Source organism: Barbus barbus, assembly GCF_936440315.1.
Source record: "Barbus barbus genome assembly, chromosome: 18".
NCBI lineage: Eukaryota > Metazoa > Chordata > Actinopteri > Cypriniformes > Cyprinidae > Barbus > Barbus barbus.
In genome coordinates this window covers 22,567,662-22,590,647 of record NC_136746.1, presented here as the reverse complement: position 1 = coordinate 22,590,647, position 22,986 = coordinate 22,567,662, and the positions used below count along the sequence as shown (strand labels likewise).

At 40.7% G+C, this 22,986-nt stretch overlaps 1 protein-coding gene across 2 annotated transcripts in view; it reads left to right on the top strand.

Moving 5' to 3' along the window:
* Positions 1–17,960, top strand: part of LOC306884025 (sodium/calcium exchanger 3-like) — a gene marked incomplete at both ends in the record, with an annotated part of 40,418 nt that extends 22,458 nt beyond the window's left edge. Inside the window, 6 exons of one of the 2 annotated variants that reach the window (XM_079439626.1) lie at positions 7,270–7,376; positions 13,341–13,358; positions 14,117–14,241; positions 14,354–14,453; positions 16,129–16,401; positions 17,584–17,960. In XM_079439626.1, coding sequence (XP_079295752.1) covers positions 7,270–7,376; positions 13,341–13,358; positions 14,117–14,241; positions 14,354–14,453; positions 16,129–16,401; positions 17,584–17,960 — 1,000 coding nt within the window. The remainder of the gene's footprint in view (positions 1–7,269; positions 7,377–13,340; positions 13,359–14,116; positions 14,242–14,353; positions 14,454–16,128; positions 16,402–17,583) is intronic. The other variant, XM_079439627.1, reaches the window with a different exon arrangement.
* Between the last annotated feature and the right edge of the window lie 5,026 nt (positions 17,961–22,986).

Here is a 22,986-nt window from a genome sequence, read left to right as displayed (position 1 = left end):
TCCGTGAAAGTGTGTTTCAGGCTTAAGATTCCATTTAGTTCCCAGAATGGTTAAAGAACAGAGGAGGAATGTTGTCTTTTCTGATTTTGAGCACACATGCAAGGTTTAGATTCATTTGTGGTAAGCTCAGGCAGTCTGCCGAGTCACTACAACTCGGAGCAGGTGGAGGAGCCACTGTAGGAATTTTTTTCACTATACAGAAATAAATCTTGTTTACTGTATATCCTTTACTTTTAGATCTTCACACTCAAACACACACATACACATACACACGTGTCTTGGTCCAAGCAAATTAATATAAGACTATATATTAAAGCTGCAGTCTGTAACTTTTTTTGGTTAAAAATGATCCGAAATCAATATTTGAGCAAGCACATAACCAACCAGTGTTCAAAACTATCGCCTTACTTTAGCCCGATTCGCAACGGTTAGCTTATAATAATGTTCCCTTTCAAGGGAACTTCGAACTGCGTCCTCTAGGGGTCGCTCTGGGGAACGCCGTCAGCGTGACCCATGTCTGAAGCATACATACAAAAACACCACATGTTGGCCGGCGACAGCCTATGACGTCACTACCGGCGCGACCACAGTATAAAGGGGCACCGGGAAAATACGTCATTCTCTTCTTCGTCTTCAGTGACTGTTTTGTTTGAAGATTACATACTCTACTATGGCGAGCACTAGCAAGGTGTTTAAGAAATGTGTGCATCCGTGTCCTCGTTATTTGACACCTGATGACACGCACGATCTTTGCGTCTTTTGTTTGGGCGAGGAGCACGCACGCAATGTCCTCGAGGGGGCAATCTGCGTGCACTGTGAGCTTTTTTCCATGAGAAAGCTTCACTCTCGTCTGTCTCTCTTTTCGAGGAAGGAGGGACAGCCGTCTGCTTCCTGCGGTTCAAGACCCACTGATGCTGAGGCACAGAGGAGAATGAACTTGTGGGGTTCGCAGGCGGATCTGGCTGATGAGTTAGAGAGGGGGCTTTCCTTCTCGCGCTCATCGGCCGCGAGCGAGGGCAAGCTGCGGGATGATGATGATGCGATCTCGCTGACATCATCTGATCCAGTGGCTAGTGCTCTGCTGGGTTATGCCCAGGAAGAGCAGGAGATGTCTGAGGGTGAAGAATTTGAGACTGAGCCCTATCAGTCCTCCTGCCCTGCGTATGATGAACTGTTGGAGGTTATGTAATGCGCCACGGCAAGGCTTGACTTGCCGTGGAAGCGGGCCAAGATGGTGGCGCCGCGGGGTCGTCTCGATGAGCGTTATCTTTCTGGCCATAACCCCCAGCTCGAGTGAGCCTCCCATTTCTTCCTGATCTCCATGCGGAGGTTGAGAAGGAATGGAAGAAGCCGTTTTCTTCTCGCATTCATAGGTTTCAGCATACCAGTTATGCTAACATTGAGGGGATGCGTGAAAACGGCTATGAGAGGATGCCCCCTGTGGAAGAGACGCTAGCCAGCTATCTCTCTGAGGGTGAGACGTCCTCTCTCAAGGCTCCCTCCTTGCCATCTAAGCCCCTTCAGGAAACATCTCGCTTAAATGGCAGGGCGTACGCAGCAGCAGGTCAGGCTGTCGCTTCGTTGCACACGATGGCGGTGCTTCAGGCATACCGGGCTGATCTGCTGAAAGACCTGGATAAGGGTCAGGGCTTGTCGCCTAACGAAGTAGCTGAGCTGCGCCGCACCACGGATTTGGCTCTCCGTGCCATTGAGCAGGCCGCCACTGCTATGGGCAGGTCTATGGCGGCCATTGTGGTAACGGAGAGACATCTGTGGGTGAATTTGGCAGATGTTGGGAAGAAAGAGAAGGGCTTTCTTCTTGATGCTCCAGTCTCGCCTTACGAGCTTTTCGGTACCTCCTTCGAGACGGTGGTCGAGAAGTTTAGGGAGGCGAAGGCACGCTCAGCGGCCTTCAGAACCTTTATTCCAAGAAGGTCCAGGTCTAAGCCCGAACAACGCAGGGGTCCTGGCCCATCTCCATCTGGGGATCAGAGATGGGCGCAGAAGGCTAGTGTCGCGACTCGTGCCCCTCCCCCGCCTAGACTCATGCTTAGGGCTAGAGGGAGGCGTGGGTCAAGGAGAGGCAAGCAAGACCTGAGGGAGGTGATTCAGACGAGGCATTCTCAACGCTCTCGTCCAGACCAGAGTAACTCTTAAACATCTACTCCCTTCCCTCAGGGGGCCTGTACATCTGCCCTCATCTTCTCCTCTCTAATTCCCCTGCAACCACCGTCAATTCCACCTGACTGAGTCTAGGTGGGAGCCTAGGAACCTGCGTTTTAAGAACATTGCAGTCTCTGTGCTGGACTTAGGATGTTTTGGTTAAGTTCTATGTTTCATAGAAACTACCTTACTGATGGTCCGGACTCGACTCTTCGGACTTCGCCTCCGGGACTGATCTCATGAGCAGGAACCATGGATGGGTGAGTATGATCCCGTTTTAAGAATCACTGGTATTGTTAAGCCATTCTTTGCAGTTTCTGGGACCTGTTGTGTGTGTGGTTCACCTCTTGCCTTTGACACAGTGCAGTGATGACCTCACTCATCGATACTAGATCCAGGCTAGGATGAGAGCCCTGTTTCCAGCCTCATACCCCTGGATCGTGTGGCCCAGTCGTAGGTTTCTGTGGAAAGAGCCTCCTTGGTCATCTGGTCTCCAGCACTACAATGCCTAGGACCTGCGGGTCTTTTTACATCAGTTCTTGGCATAGGGACGACTCCTTTGAATAGAAATATGCATGGCTATCTGAGGATATCTATGTGCTATCTCATGTGCACCCTATGCTCTTCTGGCTGGTCAAGCAGGCCTCACTATAGAGGGTCACCTATAAGCATGCCGCTCCCTTCTGGGCGTCTGAAGTGCTCTCCTTGTTGGTCGAGCTGGCATTGCTCCCCTCACTATAGAGGGTCACCTATAAGCATGCCGCTCCCTTCTGAGCGTCTGAGTTCCCTCTCATTTTGAGAGTTAAGTTATCCGCCTCTCCGGAGCTCTGCCTTGGTAGAGATAGCATTGCTCTCTTCACTATAGAGGGTCACCTATAAGCATGTTGCTCCCTCCAGAGCATCTGAACGGTGTTTACAAATCCATGTTATGGTAAGTGCGCACGCTAGTCTCTGTGCACTTTCTGAAAGCCACGTTGTGGTAAGATCGCACACCGTGTTTTGCGGTCTTTCTAAAATCCTGTATGGCATGGGTTACGCGCTGCGGCTTCGTGCCCATTCTTTGAGTCGGTCAGGCCCCGGTTTCACCTTTGGCCCCACTCTACCTATGTATCCCCAGTGATACTATTTGAACAGGGTGTTGCTAGTGTTGAGACAGTTCCTTCAGCAAGCTCTTGCAGAGCAAGCAGTAGCCCCTGGGTGACAGGCCAAGACTTAGTTACTATCCGAGGCGCTTGGTCGTATCCCCTTAAAGGAATCTCTTCTTCTGATTCCAAGATTTTGAGCTCTACCCTGGGTCCAGGAGGCCCGGCCCCTAACAGGTAAGTTCTGGGGTATGCAGCTCAGGCCTTTGGCCGAAGGGGATAATGTCACTGACTGCCGTCGTACCGTCCCAGGGGCAACTCCCTTAGCCGGGTAGAGTTGGTACCTAGTGCTCGCCTTTTGTGCTTGGCTTGCACTCCCCTCAGCATGGTGGCGTGGGTATTCCGTTTCCCATAGCGACCCCTAGAGGACGCAGTTCGAAGTTCCCTTGAAAGGGAACGTCTCAGGTTACGTATGTAACCATGGTTCCCTGAGAGTAGGCATGCTTCGGACGCAAGCTTCAGACGAAGAAGTGAATGACGTATTTTCCCGGTGCCCCTTTATACTGTGGTCGCACCGGTAGTGACGTCATAGGCTGTCGCCGGCCAACATGTGGTGTTTTTGTATGTATGCTTCAGACACGGGTCACGCTGATGGCGTTCCCCATAGCGACCCCTAGAGGATTCAGTGTCTCGTTCCCTACTCTCAGGGAACCATGGTTACATACGTAACCTGAGACGTTTTCTAATTTGAGTGGTACGGGTAGGTTTTTGCTGTAAATTCGAGCATGACACTGTGTCATTATGTCACGTCGGTATACATAAAGAAGTCGTCCCGGCTACTAGGGTATCGCATGTGAGATATCGTTCAGCCTTTTCTCACAGCAGCTAGAATAATTAAATGTATCATTTTGATGGCGGAGTGTAATCCAGAAAGGATCTATCTGCTTATGAAACACGTGAATGAAATTAAATTATATTCCAGTTTTAAATGTGTTTCTGATTACAGATAGCCTGGGATTACACAAGATTTGTATTTTAAAGAAAACCAGTTCGAAGGGAGCATAATTTGCAAAATCACCATACACAATGGCATGAAAACAGAATTTCTAACAGAATGGAAATAAGGAGCTAGTGAAACTTGCTTTTTTTCCTGGTATGATACTGATTTCTGTAATTTTATAAAAACAGGATGTAATGTCTTTGAGGATAATGTCATTAACGGACTGTTTTGAAAGGATTTAGAGACCTATGGGAATAGAAAACTGGGTTGTACGATACAAATTTTTTGTATTAAATGTGCTTTTTTTATTTTTTAGAATGACGTTTAAGCTCTTTGCAAACCAAATTTCTTTTTATAAACGACTTTATACATAAACCTTTTGGAACAAATTATAAACAAAAAGCACTTAACATGTAATATTGTAAAAGATGGGAAGTTAAAGTTTACCCTTACTTTACTTAATTGTGATATTTTGATATAAAAATATTTTATAATTATTAGTTCATCATAAAATGAAGCTTATGTCATTATTTTCTTAGAAAAACCATTTATAAGGCATTGAATGACTTGGAATAGAAGTCATACAGACCTCTTTTAATGTACTTCTATGTTTTTTTCCTTAAGGAATTAATACTTTTATGCAGCAAGGATGCATTAAATTCATGAAAAGTAACAGTAAAGTCTTATATTGTTACAAAAGATTTGCATTTTAAATAAGTGATTTTCTTTTGAACTTTTTATTCATCAAAGAATCTTGGAAAATATGTATCACAGTTTTCCACAAAAGTATTAAGCTGTACAACTGCTTTCAACATTGATAATACCAAATCAGCATATAAGAATGATATCTGAAGGATCATGTGACACTGAAGACTAAAGTAATAGCTGATGAAAATTCAGCTAATTGTACAGTTCGTTTAAGACATGATGGAGACACCAAAATTTACTGCATAGTAGGAATGACCTACATCAGATCACAGACCAAACTCGCAGCTCTGTCATAGTCTCTTTTTGTGTGTGTGCGCGCGTTGTGAGAGAGTGAGTGAGAGAGGCTGAGGACGTTTGAGTATAATGTGTCCGCTAATGGAGGGGAAACAGGGCAGAGCAGAAGGGAATGAGAACATGAGTATGTTAGACTGAAAGACATATTAGAGAGAGATGAAGCGGCGTGGTTCTGCGGACAGCTGTACTGTGAGTAACTGATACGAATGGAGGGAGGGGGATGTTCACAGGTCGAACACGCGCACACAGAAACTCTCATTGAAACACAGCTGAAACAGGTGTTACTCACAGTCACAGAGAAACCAGGTCAACATCAATCACATGCTGAGTTATAAATACACACACACACATGTTGAGAATTTAGCAATGAAAGAATGACAGAGTGTGAGAGAGAAATGGATGTTACAGATAAGAGGTGTTAAGATTGATTCTTTAAATAAACACTCATGTAGGCTGATCAACAATTTGCCACTGTTGCTACTGCTTTATTGCTAGCTAAGATACCAACTACTCTATAGGGAAATGAGCTAAGATAAGGTGAAAGCTAGCCTTTAGAGAATTAACTTGCTACATTCAGGATACTTTATAATTCTTCATATAATTTCATCTAGTATAAGTTTATTGAAGAACCAATACATCTCCATAATATAGCAGAAATGGCTGTTTTTATCTGTACATATACATATACATTGTACTGTACATATACTACCATTCAAAGTTTGGTGTCCTGAACATTTTTTAATGTTTTGAAGTCTCTTCAACAAGGCTGCATTTATTTGATCAAAATTACAGTAAAACAGTACTATTGTGAATTATTTTAAGTGTTTAAGTACTATTTTAAGTACTATTTTAAGTGTTTTCCATTTGAATGTATTTTTAAATGTAATATATTCCTGTGATGCAAAGTTGAATTTTCAGCAGATATTACTCCTGTCTTCAGTGTCACATGATTCTTCAGAAATCATTCTAATATGCTGTTTCTTATCATTATCAATGTTGAAAACAGTTGTGCTGCATAATAAGTTTGTGGAAACCATGATAGTTTTTTTTTTTTTTCAATGAATAAAAAGTTACAAATAATCTTTGGTAACACTTTATTTCAGGGTTTCTTAACTATTTCCTTAGTAGCATGCATATTACTAGAATATTAGCCATTTATTAGTAGTAATTAAGCACATATTAATGCCTTATTCTACATCCCTAATCCTACCCAATACATAAACTTAACAACTAACTTACTAACTATTAATAAGCAGCAAATTAGGAATTTATTGAGGGAAAACTCATAGTTAATAGTCAATAAGTGTTCCCTATTCTAAAGTGTTACCAAATCTTTTATTTGAAATAGAAAACTTCTGTAAGATTAAGCATCTTAAGTCTCAATAAGTAATCATTTCTTAAAAAAAAATATTACTAAGCCCAAATTTTTGAACTGCAGTGTATGTATGTTTTTACCTGTAGTCTTTCACAAGCTTTATATGCAGTTGTTGAACCTAAAGACTTTCTTCATAGCTGTAAAATGAGGGAATGCATTTGCACTGGTTTTGTTTCAGTTGCTATTTGCAAATTGAGCATTGTTAATTCTGATTCTTATCTGTAAGCTTGATATTGCTGAGATATTGTCAGGGAGAATGAAACACGTTTGTCAATAGTACAGCTTCCTATAATACTACTTAATAAAACAACTGTGCAACTGTAAAATTACATGATTTCAAGTAGCAATGTTACAACCTCTCTTTTGAGAAATTTAATTAAAATATTAACTTTGTTTATTTTTATTAATATTATTATTATTGTGTGATTTGTAACAATACTACACACATTTGAAACCCATATACCACTGCTTTATTTTGCCAGCAAACTTGATTGATGGTATAAGACAGCTAGGGGAATGAATCATAGAAAGATGATATAGTGTGTTTGCATGACCTGTTTGACCTCTGACCCCAGGACAGCCCACTGACCCTTCACTTGATCAGTGACCCCTGATGTTGTGTTTCTCTCTCTCTCTTCCTCTCTCAGTAAAACCATACAGGTTAAAATCATCGATGATGAGGAGTATGAAAAAAACAAAAACTTGTATTTGGAGCTAGCAGAACCACGCATGGTGGACATGAGCCTTCAGAAAGGTAAAACACACACACACACAACAGAGAGATCAAATCCTGTGACCATCGTCCCAGTATAGATTAATTTAATCTACTCACTCATTTCTGAATTCATTTCCATTCATCCAGTGGCTCTTTATCAGGACATGTTTTATGTCTTCAGTGTTGTTTTTTTATTGTGAGTAGCAAGTGTCTTGTTGTTTGAGATTCACTATATAATACATTCACATACAGTACCTTTCAAAAGTTTGTAAGATTTTTTTTAAAGAAATTAATACTTTTATTTAGCAAGGGTGCATTGAATTGATCAAAAGTCACAGTCAATTCTGTTTTTCTCTAGTCATACAAAGAATCCTAGTCATCAAAGAAAATATATCAGTTTTCACAAAAATATTAAGCAGCACAGCTGTTTCCAACATTGATAATAATAGGAAATGTTTCTCAAGCACCAAATGATTTCTGATGGATCATGTGATTCTGAAAACTGGAATAATGACATTACAGGAATACATTACATTCTAAAATATATCAAATAGAAAACGGATATTTTAAATCGTTTAATTTTTTGCAAAATTACTTTTTTACTATATGTTTGATCAAATAAATGCAGCCTTGTGAACCATAAGAGACTTATTTCAAATACATTAAAAAAATATATATTATTCCAAACTTTTGAATGGTGGTCTACATCTGCTTTCACTGTGTTATGCAATTTTTCCAACTCTATGAATGGATGCTACCAGTAGAGGGCACCTCGGATGACCCCACAGGTTCAAATAGAGCCAGTATAAAGAAATGGACTAGTCATAGAAAAATAAATGAGAAAAAAATCTGTTTTGGCTACTTTTAGCTGAAGAAGCAACACTTTTTTTTTGTCACACAATTTTTGTCAGATTTTTATTTTTTTTATACATTACTGAAACACAAGGCTACCTAACAGTTTCTGAGATTTCCCAATTCAAGTAGATAGGATGCCTATTGCCTAGATAAAAAAATGACTACCCAGCGGCATGGCCAAGATGGCCACCGAATGGACCGACTTGCCTTAAAGGGACTTTGACTCAAAACACATGAATTCAATGAAGACCCACAGGGCGCAGCTCTCAAACTGACTCATCTCCAACTCACACAAGAAATGCTGCCATGATGTTTTTGTATTGCTTTAAAAATGGCAATGTTACTGTCTTTGTCTTCCAGTTTTTATATAGTTTCCTAAATGTCTTGAGATTATTGTTTAGGAAACTATGTGAAGGATTAGCTGGCAGTGTTGCTTTTTTCAATGACGACTTTGGAGTTTCAATATACATTGACCTTAAACGCCAGTGTGGGATCTCAAAGAGTGTGAGAAATGAATACAAACACACACACACACACACTCCAAGTAGTCAAGTGTGTCTCTCAATATCTCTCCATAAATCAGGCAGACGTGGTCAATGCTACCAGCACGCACACCGCAGTGCTGCAGTGCAGTGTACGTGTGTGTGTGTGTGTGTGTGTGTGTTTGCATGTATGCATGTGTCCTTGTCCTAGTATTATACCCTTCAGAAAGAATGAGAGATGAAGAACAGCTGGTTCGCTCTGTTTGAGCTCTCATCTCGCCTGGACAACATTAAACAACCTACTTATTAACTTACCTAAGCCACAAAAACAACATGTTGGCTTGTCTCCTCACTTCTGTGCTTGTAAACAAGCAGTTTATTAATCATTCATTAGATATTTCTTTATTTTCATGCCAACATGGATTCGAATAAGATTAAATTTTGATTAAAGAAATCAGGGGGGGGGGAAGTTCCTCAAAGTCAGATATATTATATAAAAATATATAAAAAATATATAAAAAAAATATATATAAAAAAATTATATATATATATAAAAAATTCTCATCATGTTTTCCTCAACAGTGTGTTTAAAATTAAAATTGCTTAATTCTCGTCATGATCCCCATTTTTCATCTCATCTTTTTTATTAAAAAATATTTTTAATAAAACTTTTACTAACATTTTTTTCAGGCATTCATAGGACATTAACACTGAGGTTTTGTTTGGTATTTGGTGAACAAAGACAGTGAGAGACAGACAGGATGGTGATAAAGATGAAGAGAAAAGGACAAGCAGAAGAGGTGTGAGACAAATAAGCAGAGAAGGGTGAGACAGGCAAAGAAAGACAGAAAGGGTTGAGCCAGGTGAGGAGAGAATGATGGACAGAATAGAGTTAGAGACACATGAGAAAACTAGGAGAGGGGTGAGACAGCTGAGGACAGAGACGGACAGGAGATCTATTGTGCTGCATCTGTGTGCGATTAATATCCCATAGAGCCCAAACCTGCAACACCCCTACCACATGTCCCAGATGAGTCTGTTTAAAGAGAAGATCATCAGTAGTGAATCACTCATTATGTGTGTGTGTGTTAGAGGAAGAGATCTCTGTATTCACATGTGTGTGATGATGCAATAGCTGTGAATGAGCCAATGACAGGGGAGTATTCGTCTGAATATCGACACTTATGTCCCACGATCTCATTACCTCAGAACGCAGGGAGGAGAGAGCCGTCTGGTATCTGTTGCCAGGGTACCATCAGCTGTTGCTAGCGCTGATGTGCAATAGATTTACACTGAACTGTTGAATCGAAGCTTCCAGGAAAGAACAGCAAGAGAGAAAATGTGGCCAATAGATTAAATGAATTCCTTTGTGTGTTTGACACGTCTAATGTGTGTTATCATGAAGCAGACGTGTTGAAAAGCCTAGAGCTGACAACACTACACAAATTACAGGTTAATAATGTGCATCAAGACACAACCCCCTCCACCCCCAACCCTACTCGCAGACACATTCGAGCATAAATTATGGGCTTATTTACACATCCAGCTTCTCATTATAGGTTGATATTTTCATCTCAGCACACAAACACACACACACTTAATCAAAGCTTGTTTGTTCGCCATCTCATTCATCCTCAGCAACAGAAAATTGTAGCACTGATTACAGAACTATTAAAGTCATTATATACACACAGAGACAGAAAAAAGAGTAATGGAGAGACAAAGAAATTGATTCCTTTAGTTAGTGCTATTTTTGTAAATGTGCATGGGTCAGGGTGCTAGATTAATAAATTATGTAAAAAAGTATTTGTTGTTAATTCAGGAAACCTGATGCATTAACTAATCGAACTTTATTGTTATAGGGATAGTTCACCCAAAAATGAAAATTCTCTCATCATTTAGTCCAGTGATTCTCAGGAAACATCCAGGCGACCTAATGATTCCTTAAAATAAGACAGAACTAGCATTAAATTAAGCTAAAATCAAGAATTTGAAGACTAGTGTCACGGTCACGTTCTGTTTTAGTCCCCTTAGATCTACGTCATCCTAAGTTTTTCCCATGTCTATTAGTTAATTAGCTCCACACCTGTTTTCTGTTCCTCCTTGATTGTGTTCTACATTTAAAGCCTGTGTTCTCCCCTGTTCCCTTGTCCGCTATTGTTTGCATTTTTTTATGTGTTATGCTACCCCGTTTACCTGGATTATTATTAAAGTACGTTGTGTTTGGAACTCCCTTGTTTGTCGTGCGTTTTATAGCATACACTCGTGACAGAATAGCGGACGAAACAGTTAGTTAGCGGCATTTTTTTCCTTTTTCTTTTTGTTATCTCCCTCTCCCTGTATGGATCTTCCCGCCATCCAACTCCTGTGCCTGGAGCAGAAGGACCGTTCGCTGGTGGAACACACGAGGGACTTTATAGACCTGGCGTGCCTTACACACTTCCAGGACCGCTCGCTCTGTGTATTCTACATCGCCAACCTGAGCGAGCAGTATAAGGCACGCCTACCAGCGAACGGTCCCAAAGAGAATTTCGCCGCTTGCGTGGAGTGGGTGCTGGAGAATAATGGACTGTTTTTCTCCGTCGGCCCAGCTGAGGACAGGCCCACTCCCGATCCAGAGCCCAGCCAAACCTCACCATCACGCTGCACGGAGTGTTCGCCAGAGCCCACCGCAGCCGCAGAGCCTGAGCCATCACCGGTTAAAGTGACAGAGCCACTCAACGCGACTGATCAGGTGTGTGAGCCCCTGCTGGTTCCGTCCAGCTCTCCAGAGCCCCTGCTGGTTCCGTCCAGTACTCCTTCCTCAACCAGCTCCTCTGATGTTTTGAAGGTCCCTCCCAGCCTCCCTCTCACGCCTCCTCTATATCAGCCAGCCAGTCCAGCAGCCCACTCTCAGCAGCCTCAGAAAGGCCCCTCAGCTCACCCTCAGCACGCCATGTCCGGTGGATCGGTTGAGCTTCGGGTCTCCCTGCGATCAGCCACCTCAGGGTTGGAGGATCCCCAGTCCTCGCCTCCAGCCTGCGAGACCCGGACTCCACCTCGGCCCTCCGATCCATTGGCTCCACCTTGGCTCGTGGCTCCTTCATCTCCACCATGGCCCCTCACTCCACCAGCTCCGCCGGGCTCCCTCGTCCATCCGGCTCCGCCTTTGGTCAGTCGTCCCCCTGCCTACTCCACGGAACTCCACTCCTCCAGCTTCGCCTCATCACTCCGTTCCTCTGGCTCCATCGGGTTCCTCCCTCCCTCCGGCTTCACCTTGGCCCTCTGTCACTCCGGCTCCACCGCGTCACTCGGGATCCCCGCCTCCGTCTCACTCACCCGAGCCGCCGGCTCCGCCATGGCCCTCCGGTCCATCGGGGTCACCCTGGCTCTGCGGCTGCTCAGCTCCATCCTGGGCTCCTTCTCCACCGGCGTCATCTCCGGCAGTCGGCCCCATGTTGTCGGTGGTCCCATCCCCACCATGGCTCCTCCCGCCATCGACTTCGCCGTGGGCCGCCATCCTGGCTGGCCTCTGGACTACCATCTGGCTTCTCCTGCTCCGGGCTCCTCCCTGGCTCCTCCCACCCTCCACTCCCCCTTGGACTCATTTTTTGGACAATTTTTGTTTATACCCCTCTCCTTTTCCTCGCCCGCCTCCTGAACCCCCACCCTCCCTCCTCTGTTGGACTCTGTTTTGCTGCGCGAGGACGCGCCGTTCTGGGAGGGGGCGATATGTCACGGTCACGTTCTGTTTTAGTCCCCTTAGATCTACGTCATCCTTAGTTTTTCCCATGTCTATTAGTTAATTAGCTCCACACCTGTTTTCTGTTCCTCCTTGATTGTGTTCTACATTTAAAGCATGTGTTCTCCCCTGTTCCCTTGTCCGCTATTGTTTACATTTTTTATGTGTTATGCTACCCCGTTTACCTGGATTATTATTAAAGTACGTTGTGTTTGGAACTCCCTCGTTTGTCGTGCGTTTTATAGCATACACTCGTGACAACTAGAGCTATTGAAAAATCTAGATATATCAGGATTACTAATTTTAAAAGTGTGGCTCATAGTCATGTAAAATAATAATATCTTAAAGGTGACATATCATGAAATTCTGACTTTTTCCGTGTTTAAGTGCTATAATGGTGTCCAACTCATCAAGAACAATCCATTAATTTTTTTTTAGTAAGCCTTTCTCTGCAAGCTTGTGAAAAAAAAAACGAGCCACTCAAAAATCTAAAATTGCAAAAAGAGTTTTCTGAGGTTTAGGGTACACACTATCATTTCCACACTATAAAAGCATTTGAAGTCAATAGGAAATCCGCATCACGATAGGTGAAGTAAACGTGTGTGAATAATCAGCGTAGCTTTAGCACCTCTTTGTTCTGTCGCCACATCTCAAATGCTACTACGACACTCCCGTTGCCAGGGGCAACCACCTGCTCCGGCGCTCTGGATCGGCCCACACTATCACATCTGATCACATCTGCTCGGTCACACCTGTCGCACCTGTCCAGCTCAGAGATTCCAGGCAGGGTGATGAAACACCGGAGGTTGCGAATATTTTTATTCGTGTTTATCTGAGTAAATAAATCCTGTCCAACATCTCATTGCATTTCCCTCCACCATTATCTGTCTAATGTTTTCTTCATGTCATTCCACCCCTCCCTCTCTTTTTTTTCTACACACACAGCTTTGTTATTAGCTGATGGTAAGTTTGAGTAGTGTGTGTGTGTGTGTGAATGTGTGAGGTAAGATGAGGCCAGCTGCGGTAATTGTGGTCTCGTCTGCCTCACACACGTGTGTCTCCAGGTTTGTGTGTGTTTTAACACGTGCACGAGAAGATAAGCCTTTGGGTTGCAGGGGGTTTTGAAAGTTCATCTCAACTTTCAGGCTTTTCTGTGTGTATTTGTGGTGTGCGTGTGGATGTTGTGCTGTTGTCCCTCTGAATCACTCAGGTTTACAGCACAACTCACACTTGGTTCAGTCAAACAAAGTTTGGCTGTTAATCTGTGGTGTGTGTTTGCATGTGTAGTCTTTCTAATAAGAGAAACTATAGTGACAGTTGGCCTCATTCATAAAATAAAACCATAACTGATTTCTGCACGAAATTGTTTGTAAAATTGGTGTTACGTAAGTAGTCACATTCGATTCAGTGCGACAAGTTACGTAAGAATGACATTATGAACGTTTTACATGACTTCGCTGTGCTTGTGTTTCATGAATGAGCTCCGTTGACCCTAAATATGCACATCAATTTAGTGCAGAGACCATAAATGAATATTCAAAAGAATTATTGCAAGTGTATAAATCACAAGTCATTTAAAAGTGACAAAAAGCCCACTTGTAGAGTTTGATCATAGGGTACATGTGAATAATGTGTGTTTACTACTATGTGTGTGTGTTTGATGTACTAATATGACACACAACACAACACAAAAGTTACTTTTCGTCCTTTATCTCTTGCAGATATTCCAGACAGGAAGTTGTCATCAGAAGAGGAGGAAGCCAGAAGAATAGCAGAGATGGGGAAGCCTGTATTGGGCGAGCATGCAAAAATAGAGATTATCATTGAGGAGTCATACGAGTTTAAGGTACAAACACACATGCACAAAATTTCTTTTGTCTTTTGCATTATGGAAGAATTTTATTATGCATATTTATGTTTAATGTAATACATTTTGTGTTTTTGTGTGTTTGCTGTAGAGTACAGTAGATAAGCTGATTAAGAAGACTAACTTGGCTCTGGTCGTGGGCACAAATTCCTGGAGAGAACAATTCATGGAGGCCATAACTGTCAGCGCAGGTGATTATCAACACTAAACTAAAAGTAAAAAAAGAAAATTGTGTTCAAATGTTTTTCTCTTATTTAGCAATTATACTTTTTTTTCCCTTTCTATTCTATCTACTTGTTTTCTTTTTTTTTTTTATTTTTTTATTTATTTATTTATTTTTATTTATTAAAAACAAACAACAACAATAACAAAACTTGACCCTCTAACACTAGCGTTAACCCAGAGGGTTAACTTTAAAGCCCTCTAAAACTAGCTATATCTATTTTATCTCTTTTCGCTCTACTTTTTATTATTTTTATAAAAAGGACTCGCTCGGGAAGAATGTCTCTAAAGAAGTGTGTTTTTGGTTGGGAGGGAAAGATAACCTTGTTTAGCTTCTTGAAGAGCCCAGCGTTACGTAAACAGTGGATGCAGTTAGTTTTTTCGGGGCAGTAACAGAGTTTCTCAAGTGTGTTTGACGAACGTTTTATAAACAAGGCCCAGTCCGACGCTGGATGTGCACATCGTTTGATACTGAAAGATTTATAGCAGTCCCAGCTATAAAAGTTCCCAGTCATGACTCAGAACTGCGGATGGTAAGTGAAACGGCATCAAATGTCTCTGTTTTGTTGGCAATCGGCGCTCAAGTGCTCGTCAGTTGTCACTCTTTAGCTCCGCCCACGGCCCGCCGCCTCCAGGAGCTCGGCTTTTTTCGGAGAGAATCGTAAAACTGTCTTTCTTTTAGAAATATGATAAAACTAAACACTTTTTGGAGATATGAAGAATGCAATACTACTCTATAGATACTCAAGATTAACATGAGTTTGGGTGAAACTGTGTGTGTTATGACCCCTTTAAGGAACTGTTTTCGATGTGATAATAGCATAATAAATGTTTCTTGAGCAGCAAATTGCCATATTAGAATGATTTCTGAAAGATCATGTGACCCTGAAGACTGGAGTAATGATGCTGAAAATTGATTTGCCATCACAGGAATAAATTACATTTTAAAATATATTCAAATAGTTATTATAAATTGTAATAGTATCTCACAATATTACTGTTTACTTGATTCTTGATCAAATAAATGCAGCTTTTATAATCCTACTCCGACTCCAAATATTTGAAGGGTAGTGTAGATCACCTCAAAACTCACAGAAATGTACTAAAAGCAACAAAAGTCAGTTATTATATAAATATGCACTCATGCTTATATTGCTCACACACAAATATTTCTATCACTGTTGTGACACATTCCCCGGCCCACATGAAAACCAAGCCCACAGAACTCCTACACGCTTCTCCTCATCCTGCAACCTTTGTCTTCTAAGCATTTTGGCTAATTTGATCATTTTAGATATCAATAAGAATGTAGTATTATCAGCTCTGTTTGATATGTTTCAATGTGTTTCCTACAGATTTCCCCCCAAAATATCCTGCATATTAGTCTTTTATGACCCTGTGTTGAAATAAAAACGCTGCTCTCACAGTATGTAGCCTTCAATTACCGTGACTATCAAACAGCCTGTGTTACCAAGGCAACAGGACCCCTAAATCACCATGGTGTCAAATGACTTTGGTCAGGTATGGAAGTTGACACGACAATACTAACATTTTTCATTTTTTTTTTTTCTACCCCCCATTCTGCTTTCCTTTCTTTCTTTCTTGCTTTCGCTCTTTATTTCTGTCGTCCTATCTTTATCTCAGGAGATGAGGACGAGGATGAGGGGGGAGAGGAACGTCTGCCATCTTGTTTCGACTATGTCATGCACTTCCTGACTGTGTTCTGGAAGGTTCTGTTCGCCTGCGTCCCGCCCACGGAATATTGGAACGGGTGGGCGTGTTTCATTGTTTCCATAGTGATCATCGGTCTTTTGACTGCTGTGATCGGTGATCTGGCCAGTCACTTCGGCTGCACCATTGGCCTAAAGGACTCAGTCACCGCTGTGGTGTTTGTAGCCCTGGGAACATCCATCCCTGGTGAGTTTGTGTATGCTTTTATTTGCCTACATTTTTATAAATACGTTTTTAATGGGCTCACATCTTATACACAACTTTTCAAAAGTTTAGGTTCTGTAAGATCTACTTCTATTCAACAATTGCATTAAACTGACCAAAATAACAGTACCAAATCAGCATATTACAATGATTTTTGAAGAATCATGTGACACTGAAGACTGGACCAATGGCTGCTTTGTCATTACAAAAATAAATGACATTTTAAAATATATTAAAATAGAAAACGCTTATATTAAATTGTAATACTATTTCACAATATTTCAGTATTTTGGATCAAAGAAATGCAGCCTTGGTGAGTATAAGAGACTTCTTCCAAAAACATTCAAATATCTTACCGTCCCCAAACTTTTGAACAGTAGTGAATAGTGTTTTCTCTGAGGTCTGCCAAAATCAATCATAATTAGTTTTTTTTATACAAGATTTGACTTGAACTTTCTATTTATCAAAGGAATCATGGGGGGGGATCTTGGTTTCCAAAAAAACATTAAGCAGCACAACTGATTAATAAAACAAAGAAATGTTTCATGAGCACAAATTAGCATATTAAAATGATTTCTGAAGGATCATGTGACACTGAAGAATGCTGAAAATTCAACTTTGCCATTACATGAATAAATTTTATATATATTAAAATAGATTGAAATTATTTTAATTTGTAATAATAGTTGACAATATTAATCATTTTACTGTATTTTTGGTGAGTGCAATGTGCAATTTTCTTCCAAAAGCATTCAAATATCTTACAGACCCCAAACTATTGAACAGTAGTTGTGAAGTTTTTTCCCCAAGGTCCACTTATAGTTAATAAAGTTGTTTCTGCCAAAATCAATCATAATTTGGTTTTGTATGACCATTTCAAGCCTCTCGTGGGCCCTTGAATTTAATGAGGTTGATCTGTCTGACATCAAAAAATTGCGAGGATTCACAAGTCAGTTTTGCTGCTTGGTTTTAATAAATGCTCTTTTTGGGTTAGGAGGAAGTTTTGACACTTACAGTATGTTTTTATCATACAATTAACTCATTTGGCTCATAAAATCAATACAAAGCTGATTCCTCATGATTTGAATCCTTTTACTGCTTGTTAATCATAGATTATCATATCTTATAATAGCATATACATCAACATGTCTCTTTTCTCCTCAGATACCTTTGCCAGTAAAGTTGCAGCGGTGCAGGACAGTTACGCAGACGCAGCTATCGGTAACGTGACCGGTAGCAACGCTGTGAACGTTTTCTTGGGAATCGGTGTGGCATGGTCAGTGGCCGCCATCTACTGGCACATGCAGGGTCGTGCGTTCGAGGTGCAGGCAGGTTCCCTGGCATTTTCTGTCACTCTCTTCACCGTCTTTGCCTTCCTGGCGGTGAGCGTCCTGCTGTACCGGCGCAGGCCTCACATCGGTGGAGAGCTGGGCGGCCCGCGCACACAGCGCATCTTCACGACACTATTTTTCTTCGGTCTCTGGTTTCTCTACATCCTTTTCTCCAGTCTTGAGGCTTACTGTCATATACAGGGCTTCTGAAGAGAAGAGATGGGGTGGGATGGGGCGGGGATTGGAGATGAGGAGAGATAGATGCCAGGAAACTTCTTCTAGTCGTAAATGACAGAGTAAGAGCTAAGGATTGATTCGAAAAGGTCGCTAAGGTTTTAAGCAGGAGCTACAAAAAGGACATTCGTTCTTCAGATACCTTCACGCTGAAGATGAAGAGTGTGAAACATCTCTCTGAGGGGTGGGACAGTCTTAACCTGGAGTCTGAGCTTTTCACAGTCTATATTTTTCTCAACACCTGCTGAGAACGACTTTTTTCTAATGAAGTATTTTGGGAAAAAAATACACAAAAAATAACAAAAAGAATTCAAGATTCAAAGGACTATTTTCAAATCTGCTTCCAGGATTAGAAATAATATTTCAACAAAAAATGAAAATATATAACTACATGAATCTGTTATCTGTTATTGAGTGACATTTGAAGGACCCATAAAGTTATTATTATTATTTTTTTTCCTCGTTTAGTTTGGTAAGAACTCGCAGAGCTTACAGCTTTTACCGTCAGGCCAAAGTCCCGGCTAGGGAGAGTGGCTCGGAAACACTGAACGCTGAGTAGGCAAACGGAGAAGAGAGACGAATATGAACAATGGCTGAACACTGCATTTTCTCCCTGATATTCCTGTATGAATATAATCTGCTTCCATATTTTTTCTGTACTTTTGTGTATTTCCTTGCCAAGTGTTGTTATTTCGAGAATCACAGAGGCTTCAGAGGATTGCGGGAGAACAGAATGCAGCAAAAAACAAAAAAAACAAACATGATACAGAGGAAAAATAAGGCCTTTTTGCATTTGAACATTCATCAAAGCGAATCGCTAGTGTATTTTCTGATAACACCGTGGAGGAGAGCGCACTGCATCTGCTATTATAGTTGTTATTGTTTCTTTTTATCTGTTTGTATTTCAGTCTTTCAGTGTCATTGAACAAACATAAAGCACCCCAAAGAAATCTCCCACCCCCACTTCACCCCAGAGAGTCCCTCTATATAGAGTCACGAGACCATTTAACCAGGAGCTCCTTAAGTGTGCATCTAAACAGTGTCTGAAGTGTCAGTGATGTCGGTGGTGAATTCTAAGTATGTTGTATTGGAGCCTTTAATGTGGTTCATAATGTTTACAGGCCTTCGGTCCAGAAAAGAGTGAGAATGGTGCAGTATATTCGTTTAACATGGTGAGGAGAGTTTTTTTGCATTTCAGGGAGAAGTATAGAAATTTTGGGCAAAGCGGCATAAATAGTTCACCTAAAATTAAAAATTTGCTGAAAATGTACTCGCCCTCAGGCCATCCAAGATGTAGATGAGTTTGTTTCTTCATCGGAAATAAAGCATTACATCACCTGCTCACCAATGGATCCTCTGCAGTGAATGGGTGCCATCAGAATGAGAGTCCAAACTGATAAAAACATCACAGTAATCCGACATGACTCCAGTCCATCAATTAATGTCTTACTCTATACCAGTCCAAAATACCAATCCATAATCTATAATAAGGCTTCCTCCTGTGAAAAAGTCCATCCTCAAATCAAAATCCACCAACACATTTGTTTTGAACTGTTTGGGACTGTTTTCACTAAACAGTGTAAACGGTGCTTGACATGCAGCTTTTTGCTTCACAAGATATTAATTAATAGACTGGATTATTTTTTTATCAGCTGTTTGGCTCTCATTCTGACGGCACCCATTCACTGCAGAGGATCCATTGGTGAGCAAGTGATGTAAGACAAAATTTCTCAGAATCTGTTCTGATGAAGAAACAAACTCATCTACATCTTGGAGGGTGAATACATTTTCAGCAATTTCTCATTTTTGGGTGAATTATTCATTTAAAAGCGGTCATTAATTAATCTGACTAAAGTGTTTCCGTGCCTATTTTTGCTGTAGTGAGCTGAAAAATAATTATGTGGATGTTGTTTCTGTATCATTTGGGGAAGTGATGTCATAAAGAATTGTTTAGGATGGCCAATAAGAGCCCAGAACCAAAGAACAGAACCTCAGACTGCCACTCAGAAGCTGCAGTGGTTCTCTGGGCCACAGCCCCGTTCCACCTCTGTTTGTTTGCACAACTCTTGCATTTTGTGTGCGTGAGTGTGTGTATGTTGATGTGTTTCGTGTTTGCTCATTACAAATACAGGCCAAATCAGTTGTATCCAGGACACCAGTGTTGGGATTACAGCATCTACAAAAGACGTGTTTCATTTTTATGTTTACATTCATATATAGCTGTGTATGTGCTGCTTGTGAGTGAGAGCAGTTGAAAACGCATTTAATCTCTGAAAATCTCTCCATCCAAATTGCAAATGTAACTGCTGGCATCGCTTCAGCCTGCTCTGTGCTTCCTACTCAGTGGCTACTCAGTACATAATCGATGTGCTTTAGCTTTACAGTATAAGAATCACAGAAATTCGCACTGAACATTTACCAGTGCTCCATGACTCATACAGGCTCGTGTTTGAGTTTTTAGTGTTTGTTTAACTTTTTTGTTTTTGTGCAGAAAGGCAGGAGTGTGTGTTAGCTTAGCTACACAACAGACACTTTCTTTATCCACACACACTGACTTTGTGAGCATGTACTCCCTACATAGACAGCATCATATACTTCTAATATATGCAACTAATTATGCAGCTTTCTAAGATTCCTTACTTTGGCATATTTTAGGCAGCATTGCCTCTATTCATTAAGTTGAATCTCTTATAGTCTAAAAAGGATTGTTAAAAATAATTAAATCTAATTACAAAAAATAAAAAATTGCATAGGTGATATATATTACCTGATATGTACACTACCAATCAAACAAGTCCGTTTATTTCTGATATAAATTAACACAAATTTTTTCACCATTAAATTGATCAAAAGTGACACCAAAGACATATAATGTTACAAAACATTTAGATTTAAAATAAGTGCTGTTCTTTAAATTTGCATTCATTAAGTATGGTTTCCACAAAAATATTAAGTTGCACAACTGTTTACAATATTGATAATATTAAGAAATGTTTCTTGAGCACCAAATCAGCATATTAGCACAGAAATAAATTGAATTTTAAAATATATTAAATTAGGAAAAGTTATAATAAATTGTAATAATATTTTACAATACTGTGTTTTTGACCAAATAAACACAAGCTGTCTATTTTTATGCAATCACATTTATATCTTAGCGGCATGATAATTTACATGAAACACTGAGTTGCTGCCTATGTAGAGCGTTCCAAATCAGTCACTTCTGATGTTCCCTGTGTAGGCAGTAGACAGCAAGGCAGCTCACTCATTTCTGGAACACAGCCACTCACACACCTCATAAGCTGTTTTGTGCACCAGTATTAAGCATGATAAAGTAAAAAAATAAGTCTTTTACACTGTATTCAGTTTGAACACTCAGTGACTTTCAGCGTTCCGCTTGTTTTCTGCCAGCATGTGGTGTTGAATGTTTCTGGTGTGAGTCAGAGGGCAGCTAAAGTAGATCACAGTAGATCTTCACCACATCTGTGCACATGTGTGTCTTTCAGATGGTTTGTGGTAAAGGTAGCAGTCTTATAAACCTTATTACCCAGTTTGGCTGACTCAGTTAACAGCATTAGGCTCAAACGTAGAGTGTTTAGGACTTTGAATTGCTCTTCATGTCTCAGCCTGGGTCAGATCACACACACACACACACCTATGCACTCACATATGCACACTTGAGTTAACTGAACACTGCTGTTGACTGGGGAGGGTTGTTATGAATATGCGTGTGGGCCTTCATGTAGTATCATGGTTGAGCATGAAAGTCAGCTGCAACCACCAGCTTTGAACTTTTCTACTGCCAGCTAACACTTCCAGCTGTTTAGATGCAGGTCAGCCGGTTTAAAAGAGATTTCAGATGATGTCACTATAACCTTGAAGTCACACAAGTCTTACAAATGTATCAGGGGTCTGAGTCTCTCTCTCTCTCTCACATACACAAACACACTCCTCTTCAGCCTGGTGAGGAAGCAGATGGTGGTTATGTTCATCTATTGTTGTTTTCTTTCTTTTTTTGCTTTGTTTTTTACTCTTCTCTCACAGAAATATCATGTTTTATTTTCAGAGAATTATGCATGAAATTTACCTTAATTTAATTAATTTATGTCTGCTGATTTATTTATTTTGAATTATTTTGGTCAACAGAAAAATAAAATAAAAATATTTGAAAAATATCTGGTATCTGTTGTCATAAATTTTATCTGGTCAAAGTATTTTAATCAGATTGTCTCACATGGTCACCAACAAATGTAAAAATCATATTTTTGCTATATCAGTAGTGTAGCACAATTTAGAGAGTTGAATATATAATTAAGGTCCATTTTTGTGCAGGGTTTACATTTTTGCTATTTCATTAAATATTTAGTTTCAGAATTATTTTATAAAATTAATATTTTATAATATTTTGTTTTATAATTATAGGCTGTTTAATGGCACAACTTACCTTAGAAAGTTTGACAGCATGCCTACGATTAGTCAAAAAGTTCAATATTACCTGTACAAATCAGCTATATCGTTTTTCCTACGCAATAATAACTGTTTGAAGTCTTAGATCTGAGCTATTCACTGGTGTAAACTAACCCCAGTCTTGTTTTATAAGCTAAACTCCTCTTATCCCTTTCAAAGAAAATGTGCTAAAACAAGCTACTTATGGTAATTCGGACTTTTTGCTGTGTTAAATAGAAATGTATTGATCTTTCTGCTCAACGCGACCCTTTCCGACTGTAGTGCGCTGTCCAACCCCGTGGTGCTGAAATGATTCTCCAGCATTTGCTGTGAAAGAGATTTAGTGGGCGGGTCTTATAAAGAGGCAAGACGTGATTGAGGCGCCACTGCGCGAATCAAAACGCAGCAATCAGGAATTCGATAACACGTGAAACCACTGGAATCATGAGCTGAAGGGGGCGAGTGCCGCTGGCTCGGGAGCGATTGAGGGGTGCGGGACAATGTTGTAGCCAATTAAAGCAAAAAGTGCCTTATGTTCGGGACCGAAAGATCATTT